The sequence below is a fragment of the Tamandua tetradactyla genome, chromosome 3 (genome assembly GCF_023851605.1).
Source record: "Tamandua tetradactyla isolate mTamTet1 chromosome 3, mTamTet1.pri, whole genome shotgun sequence".
In the NCBI taxonomy this organism is placed as follows: Eukaryota; Metazoa; Chordata; class Mammalia; order Pilosa; family Myrmecophagidae; genus Tamandua; species Tamandua tetradactyla.
The window spans coordinates 149,914,570-149,923,893 of NC_135329.1; the positions used below are offsets into that span (position 1 = coordinate 149,914,570).

The window sequence follows — 9,324 nt, forward strand, 5'->3', positions numbered from 1 at the left end:
ATTTGATTTTCTTAAATCTAGGTGTTTAGGCCTGAACATAAATGTTTCAGAGTAGTCCCAATGATTCCCTTATTCTAGCCACTAATAAATGCATTTTTGGTGAGCATTGTACTATCAACTCAAATCGAATGTGAATTTAACAAAGCTTATCTTTTACACATATACCATTTTGACCATATGTCCCTGGAAGTTGATTTTTTAAAGCTCTGTTACTTATATTTACTAAAATTTATCTTCGTGGATGTAGCTTCAGTTTTTCAAAATATTTTAAGATCTTTACTCTTACCCAGAATTTCTACTGTACCACCCAAATTTGGGTCCTCTGTAAAATTGAGACACATACTGAACATCCAGATTCTCATCTAAGGAATGGCAGATATCTGTAGTACATACCAGAGCCTGTCTGATAAATGCATCTGAGGAGGAACATTCAGGGCTCAAGCAGTTAGACTTCCACTTGACGTACTTTTTCCACCAGTAGGCTTTTTTTTTTTTTCATGGGAGGGGGCAGCACATGGTCCAGGAATCGAACCCGGGTCTCCCGCATGGGAGGCAAGCATTCTACCACTGAACCACCCATGCACCCTTCCACCAATTGGCTTTTTATTCAGTGAATCATCATTTCTTCCAGATAAACATTAAGCAACTAAGTTTACCTAGTTTGATGTTGTCTGCTGTTAGGTTGAAATTCTGATAAAGTTTGCTATTCTGATTTCCTATGCACCTATTAGAAAAATAAATAAAGTTTTCACTGACATCACATTTAGATTTGCCTATGTTTGGTCCCTGGGGCATATCTCTTTTCATAATAACCCATAAATTTGTTTTCTGCTGCATTTTCTGATGTGATCTGTTGATTGGGCTTAGTATTGGCTGATGAACAAGCTCTGAAAACCATCCTTGCATAGTTCTGCCATATCTTTTGTACCTCATTTTGCCAACGCTGAAGATGGGAAGTTACTGGGGTTTTTTTTTTATTTTAATTTTACTGAAATTAGTCACTGTAAAACTATGCTTTAGGAGAAGATGGGGTTCTAAAGTCTAAGAAGGCAGTGGAAAGAGTTCTATTCTGGAAATTTTGAGAACGCTCCATTTTTTTCGGCCGAGTACAAGTCATTTACTAATTTCCCTTTTGTAAAACAAAAATCTCTGAGATCCTTTCTGATTCGGTCTTAGTGATTTGATTGAGTTAATGTATTTTTGCTGAAAACTTCCCTAGCATTGATTGCTATATTAATAATTTACTTTCTACTTCACTCCTTATTTGCCAGTGACTCTTCTGAGCGCTTAACCCTAGCCAAGAGATAATGATTGTAACCCTGTGAAGTAAATGGTATCATCCACCCTCTTTTTCTTCTATAAACGTTTTATTTTTAAATAACTTCAAACTTACAGGACAGTTGCAAATATCATATCCTTTTTACTGATGAAAAAACTGACTTTTAGTGAGGTTTAAGTAACTTGCCCACCATTAGTAGCTGGGAAGTGGCATTGCTAGGTTATGGAGCAAGTTTGACTAAATCTGGTGCCTTTTCCTACTTCACTGCTCTAAACTGCTTAAGCTGGTTGACTGTTCAGAATTTCTGCATTTATAAAATAAATTAATAGTCTTTGTCCTTTACATAAGGGCACAGGTAAGGAAATGGAGTGTACTCCTACTACAGAGTGGAAGCTACTGTCTCCACAACTAAGTGCCATAGAAATGTCAATGAGCCTTTGTCTCAGATACTGTCTTGCTCTGTAAATGTTTAATCCACAGTGTCCAGTGCTGATGAGTTTATGGATTTAATATAAAATCAAAAAAGGTAGTGCTATATCTGGACTTGCATTTTTATAAATTTAATGTACTTGAGCTGTACTTAAAAATGTAAGAAAAATCTGTTTCAATAAATTATACACCTTCCCATAGAGAGTCTGGAAAGTAAAAAAAAACTGCTTAAGATTACAGAAACATTTCATTATAACCTAGAGACAATCTAGGTTCTTTGGAAAGTCACAATTCCTTAAAATTACTAATTTATGAACTAAAGTTGCTGCTGAAAGATTTGATGTAAATTGGGATACTCAGAACTTTGCTTCTATTTTACAGCTAAATTTAATGTATGTTTAGAATATGGGGGTTGACAGTGTTTATGTATGTGGTTAGACAGCCAAGAACTGACTTATCACAAAATGTGCTGTTGGACTAAGAGCATAGCCCAATACATGAAAACCACAGATAACTCAAATGTTACTTTAGTGTCAGAGGTGGCCGGATAAAAGGCAGGCAATGAACAGTACAGAGTGAACTGTATATTGTACCAATGCCAGGAAGCTACTCACAGTGGCAGAGAATACCCTCAGGAAAACACAACCTCTCTGTTGTTTCCAGATCATGGTGATTAAGAAAAACACTGAGGAACCTAAAACAAAAAGATGTATTTGAATATGCTGGATTTACTTGAAAGGTTTTTCTTTGGTGATGTTAAAGTCGGGTAGTTTAAATAGCCGTACCCTACTACTACCAGGAGTTCAGACTTCAGTAACGTTAATTCCAGAGGATGCCACTGTGGAAGTAAGTATAGGCAAGAGTTATAGGAAAGAAGAGTGAGTAAGCCACTCCCTTAAAGCTTCTCCTCCAAGCCATTTACCCTTTATGTCATGTTCCTTAAATTTATTTATTTGGGCTGCTATCCCATGGCCTTCTATAAACCGAAACAAATTGTCCTAACTGTGGGCCAAACTATATGACAATTCTATATGGATACCATCTGAGATGTTCCCCTGAGGTCTGAGACCCCTTACCTATATTTACCAATGTCGCCCTCTGGGAGGGGGTGTCATCTTCTATGATTATAGCTGTCTCATTGCCAGATGACTCACCTCCACCCTCACACAGTCCTCCCAATTCCCAGTTGTCTGTTTCTCATGAGTGGGTCAGAGGCAGCCACTGTATACCTGACCCCTACAGATGGGATTAATATGAACACTGGTATCACAGCTGAGGCCACATTCAAAGAGGGGCTGTGATGAGGAAGATAAATCCTTGACAGGTGTGTCATGTCACTGATGAGAGCAATCTCTGCTTGGTGGAAGGTCAAGTTCTCGTTCATTTCTGAGAACATGGATATAACTACTTGTAAACAAACATGCCCATATTCTGCAAATGTATGTACGGAGACAAAGGGGTTGATTTAAGAGTATGAAATACTGGATCTAATATTTGATCCTTTTAGACTGCAGATTTTATGAAGAATTTCTAAATAAATGAAAACTTTAGAAATAAAGGGGAATCTCACCTTTTTGTCAAAAATGCATTTAGTACCTCATACATTTTTTAGGAGCACAGAACAAAGCTTCTCATAGCTTCTAGGATGGAAACTTTCATTCAACTAGCAAAACGTAAGCAATTGTAAAGTCATTTGCCTTTTAGAATCAAGCACAGCAAGTTACACTGAACATGAGTTTAAAAGATCTGTATCCGAAAAACAAAGGACAATGAGTGCTCTCACCATTCTCCAATGTGCGGGACCTGGTTTGCCAACTTTGTAGGCGTGGTTCATGAGTTTTTGCTGTCTCCAGGCAGCAATCTATCAAGTCAGGGGTGAATGCCTCTCTAGGGAGCCAGGATAAGGAAGGGGACAAATGCTATCATTGACTTTTATTCCTTTACTCAGTGGTAGGAGCAGTCAGGATTTCCTGATGCATTACTAGCCAGGAAATCCCAGCTGCCCAGCAGCAAAGGCCTAAAAATTGTTCTTGAAATGCATTTTGGGTTCTGAAAAGCTAAATTACACATACATGCACACCATAAACAGTACCTGGGTAAATAAATTATGGCTGAATAATGGCTGGGCTGTTTGCAAAAGGGTACCTAGAAAACATTTGCTTTTGGCTGATTAATACTACCTGCTTTTTTTGTGTGTGTAATAAAGAAATTGTTTGCTATAGGAAAAATGGACAAAAAATGATAATTTTAATGTGATGGCTGAAAATAATATTCTAGTTCATTTACTTTCGAGATATTAAGGGGTTGAGGAGAATGAGGACCACAGAACTACTACACAAAGAAGCAACAACAGTTTCACTATAGAAGTTGTTAAAAAAAAAAAATAGAATGTGCAATGGGATACACTAAACATTGTCTTCCAAATATGGGATCAAAGCAATAATGGTAAATGGTAGCAGCTCAGATAATTCAGATTGAAAATGCCATAAATTATAGGGCACTAAACACAACAATTAGAACTTAAATCTCTACAACCATGTCACAGTGGAATCTGGTCCTCAAGTCAGGGTGTTTGCTATTTCTGATAAAGTCAGAATTACCCTAAGTCACCCAGAAGTACAGTTTACCTGATTTTGAGTATATATAGAACTGGCTTGCTTTTAGGGCCCACTTTGTATAAAAAAGTATGTATCATTAAATTAGACTTACACTAAAAAAATAAAAATGCCATAAATTCAAATCACACATTGGACTTCACAATGAGCCGAATTCTCTGTTTTTATAAATTTCAGCAACTAAGACCGTCATGCTACAGAGGAATTATGCTAAGCACACTTGATCTGGGTACCTATGTGGCTAATCCGTTCCTCTTTGAAGGAAAAAAAAATCACCATCACCAATGGCAGAGATTCCTCACCTTTCCATAGAAAACTAAAATGAACCATAGGTAAAATTCTGGTATTTTGTAGGTCAAAAACTTCCAAAATCAGCATATTCATATGATTCAACCTCATACTTTGGATTTCTTCTAAGCCAGGTGAAGTGAGGGCAAACAGTTAAATTTACAAAGACAATTGTGGGAAAAACAATTAGTAAATTGTTCATTTAAATGACCATTCCATCTGTGATGTCAGTAGGAGATGAATTTGGTTGGGTAATGGTAATAGAACATTCTCCCTTACCCAAGGCTACAGCATGGAAACAGCCCTAACATTAATATGTCCTAAGTTGCGAAAACCAGGATAAGCAATTCAGAACCAAGTCCTAAAGCTGCCTCTGCTATTAACCACTTAGAGATCAATGAAAAGTTATTTCCCCTCAAAAGAAAGCTTATCTTGTTAATATATTCAAATTATTAATAAATGGAGCCAAAAGAAAACCAAAGAGATTTGTCAACTGTTGCTTACTTTCACTAAATAGCATCATAATTTTGTTAGGATGCAATATTTCCTAATCGAGCTTGGACATTTTAAAAAACATTTAGAACACAGAGGTTTTTGCTTGGAGAAAGGATTGTATCTGTATTGAACACTTGCTCAAGTTTCTAGAACCCATGTAATAGGGGTCCGTTTTAAATTAATATAAGGGTAACCTGTGAGCACAGACCACACAACACGTGAAATGATTATTAAAGCCTAGATCCTCTACATTAACTACTCAGTTCTGGATTTCATAATAACCTATTCCAGGCATGATGTAATCCTATTTTGCAGGAGTCCTTCAACATACAGCAAAGCACAAAAGATAACAAAGAGGGGACACAAGTATTAGAAGCTCTATTACATGCAACTTCATCAGTATTCAATTTTTTCATAAATCCTTTTAGGGGTCAAATCTTATGATATTTAATTTTGTGAGGTTTCTCTATGATATTTAATTTTGTGAGATTTCTCAGAACAAAGGTTTATCTAATTTTTATTGTAATTTTAAAGTGTACAAAGTTTAGCATGTAATAAACTTAAAGATTCCAAAGGCTAAATACAAATACAACAGTGCAAAATGAGCTAAAAGCCATTATCAGACATTGCTACATATTCCATCCTATAATCTCATAAATCAAAGCTCTTAACTGTCTGGATTCGTAGGTGACTGTATTCTTTCCAATGTGCATCTTCTCTTCCTCCAGGGGTTGTTCAATAACTGCAGGTATGTTCCTGCCATAGAGTTCACAGTGCTCTAGAAACTGGACACATTCTTGAATAACACTATCACGCAGCATGACAGTGTGTTTTGACATGTTTTCTAATAAAGACAAGAAGCATCTTTTGGCATAATACCAGGTATCCGTTCCCAGTTTTTTATTATATGGCTCCAAGCTTTTGATAACTCGAGAAATACCAAAGTCATAATTTCCTTTGGCACAATAAAGTGTGCCTATCACCAAATTCACAATGCAGAGATGATAGATTTTCTTATCTGGGTCATCATAGGAGAGCTGTTCTTCCTCCTTTTCAATCTTCCTCATCAGCTCCTCAGCTTCTTCGTTTTGACTTGTCATAATGTATGAAACACAGAGGTTAGCTAATACAATAGCACTGACATTCAGGATGTTATCATAATGCTTCTTGACTATGGGCTCATAAAAACCAATGGCTTCTTTGTATTTGTTTTCCTGCATGAAGAGAACATGAGCCACATTCAACTTCCACACATCGTGGTCATTACAGAATTCCACAGATTTACGGAAGATCTTTTCTACCATTGAGTAATTTTCAAGGTTCCAGTAGATCTTTGCTTGGGCCATCAACACTGGAATATATTTCTCAAGGATTTCATCGTATTCACTCACTGCCTTTTTGACAGCTTCATCATCTCTATTGTGTCTTGCTTCCTGTACTTGTACTGTGAGTTTCCGAAGCTGCTCAGTCAGTATCCCAGCTAGTTCATCAAGCCTAATGAAAGCCTCCTCAGGAGCTGTCTGGCACGTGATCATGGCATCCAGGAAGTCATAGAGATAGGGTGTGAGGAACTTATAAGTCAAATGGGCATTTTCTGCCAGCACATCTGCTGCCAGGTCAAAATACTCATACTTACAGTAGAGAAGCAACAGGTTGCCAAAAGTCTCTGGGGGAAAAGGGTTCTGTTGGAGCAAAAACTGCAGTTTTTCAAATCCTTCCGTGGGCCTGGCATCCATGTTCATTAGGGCCTGGTTGTGCAGGGTCACAGGGTCCAACTCTTCCTCTGCCCTAGGCGGCATGTCAGTGAGGGCTTCCTGGGCCGCCTCATAGTTTTTCAGCTGGTATTCTATGGCAGCCTTGAGGTTGAAGGCTTCCACCAAAGCAGTCTGGTGGAGAACTAAGGTGTTGCCAACACTGCGAACATCAATGCCCTCAGTGGTCATGCCCACACCAAGCTCTGGGTGCTGGCGGATGCCGCGCTCAATAATGTCGGCGATATGCTTCAGAGCTGGGGCATAGTGTCGGTTGCTATAGTAGGTCAAAGCCAGGTTATAGGAAAGGTCAGGCCGGTAGCCCGAGGCCTGCAGAGCCGCAGAGAACTTGGCACACGCGGCTTCATACTGCCCCTCCTTGTAGAGCAAGCAACCCAGGTTGACCTGACCGTCCGGCTCGCTCTGGCCCCCACTCTCGTCCCCTGCTTCCCCACTCAGTAGCTGCTCCACCAGGCTCCGGGCCCCGGGCAGATCGCCCTCGCTGTACTTGATGGCGGCTTGGAGACGGAGGACCCGGCTATGGTAGGCGGGGTTGTCCAGGAGGAGGAAGGCCACCCGGGTGGCCTCTGGGTACAGGCAGGCTTTGTAGAGGGCCTGGGCCTGGTACAGGCGGTACTGCTCTAGCTCCGGGTGCAGCTGGCCCAGCTGCTCGTAGCACTCGGCCGCCAGCGCGAACTCCTGCAGGCGGTAGTAGCAGTAGGCCAGCAGCGACAGGCCGGCGCGGCTCCTCGGGCTCCGCTGGAGCTCTCCGCCCAGCAGCTGGACAGCCTCGGCGTAGCGGGAATCCCGGATGAGCCGGTAGACAGCCGCGGTGAACTCTCCATCGGGGACCTGCGCACCGCTCAGCCCAGCCATAACTTCCAAGATTGTTGTGCGTCCTCGTTACCACGGAAACAAGCCGACCGGAAACGGAAGACTGCTAAAAAAGTTTTTTTCCCCGAGCTCCGAAAGTTACTTTCCAGCGGAAGAAACAGGCTAATACAAGAAAAGAGTCACAGAAGTGTTTCTCTTCATCTCTGGTTTGCTATTCGACACTGTCTGGAATGCAGAGAGAAGTGGGTCAGAGAGCGGAAGAGGACCCTCCTCCTGTAGTCCAGAGCGGGAGACTCTACTTCCCGGCATGCACTATTCCAGTCGCCCCTTCCTTTTGGACCGGATCGCTCTGCAGGCTGGGAAGTGTAGTCTCGGCGCATGCGCCTCCCGCGGTCGAAAGTAGCGGTTTTTAGGACCATCCCTTTTTTTAAAGGAGGGTGGTTGTAGATTGTTTCTGTTGTGCAACCTCGTTCCCTGGCGGGGAGTAAGGTGTACCGCTCAACGTTCCTTGCGTGTTTGAGCTTCGTACACTCTATGGTGCATATAAACGATGTCATTTCCTGTTTAGTTTTTGTGAAAAGAAAGGAAAAGGCAGAATAACTCTCTGAAATTCATCCCGGATTAGGTTATGTTCTGGTTTTAAACTGCCCTGATGGCATATTTCCTAAGAATAGAGTAGTGCGGTGACCGGATTCCTCATTTTGGCGGTTTCCAAAGGTTGGCGAGAGGAGATTGCTGTGAATCGCATCTGGTACTGGGAAAGTACTTTAGTTTCAAGTGTCTGCTGCTCTGCTTTTCAATAGTGAACGAATGTGTTGTCGTTTCCACTTGGCCCTACCCACTGCCCTGTTCCTCCAACACCCACTACCAGTAAGAAGGCCTGGTGAAGCGCATGCACTGTTCTTTCTAATGAAAAAATGTAAGTCTAAATTACTTTCCTTCCCCTATGGGATGTTACTTTTCTAAGTCCTGTAATCCTAGTGAATTAGTCACCCAACTAAATTTAGTTATGGTAGCTTGTGAGTTGTTTCCCTTGAAAACAAAAAATCAGTTTGGTTTGAGCAGCAGAAGTTTGAACTTCCTGGCCTGATTTGCAGTTGTGAGCAGATGTCAGGAAGTGATGGTGGGAGTGGTGTTGCACCTGTTCACCTGTAATAGATAAGGAGAGACTTCCGTAGGCTTTTGAATGCTCACACTCTAAAACAACTGACTTTGTGTACCCTTTGTTTCTTCTCCATTAGGGATAAATTTGCCTGATCTGTGTCCTGGGTGGAACGAAGACAAGGAACCTGCCACTGCATCAGTACCAAGAAAAGGGCAAACTGCAACCATTTCAGAGTGGCTGAGTGATGCTCTGAAGTCAGCTGAGCAAGATCCCTGTGACTCGAAGGTTTCTTCTTACCTGATCTCCAGCTGAAGCCCTTTATGGTCTTCAACCCAGGGAGTTGTGTGAATGGAGGGATGCTGACTAGGGCTGCTCTATAATCAGGAAGAAGAGGGGTCTTTTTCTTTATGCCTGGCTGCCTAGCTGACACTTGTTCCTTGGAAACGCAAGTTCAATATTTTAAAATTCTTTATGATTGTGCTGTTACCTTGCATATATGGTTGTTAAATCACAGTAAGATGACAGAAC

The 9,324-nt window shown here is 41.0% G+C and overlaps 1 protein-coding gene and 1 non-coding gene across 2 annotated transcripts; both read right to left on the minus strand.

Moving 5' to 3' along the window:
- Nucleotides 1-511: 511 nt before the first annotated feature.
- On the minus strand, nt 512-582 carry TRNAG-CCC (transfer RNA glycine (anticodon CCC)). Its single transcript has one exon. It is a non-coding gene; the product is annotated as a tRNA-Gly (tRNA).
- Nucleotides 583-5,606: 5,024 nt separating this feature from the next.
- LOC143677806 (intraflagellar transport protein 70B) lies at nt 5,607-8,023 on the minus strand. Its single transcript, XM_077154269.1, has one exon. It carries the CDS (start codon nt 7,731-7,733, stop codon nt 5,736-5,738), a length of 1,998 nt encoding a protein of 665 aa, XP_077010384.1. The 5' UTR covers nt 7,734-8,023; the 3' UTR covers nt 5,607-5,735.
- Between the last annotated feature and the right edge of the window lie 1,301 nt (nt 8,024-9,324).

Bases quoted from the DNA above. Each gene is read 5' to 3' on its own strand.
- LOC143677806 (XM_077154269.1), bottom strand. From the start codon at position 7,733: ATGGCTGGGCTGAGCGGTGCGCAGGTCCCCGATGGAGAGTTCACCGCG.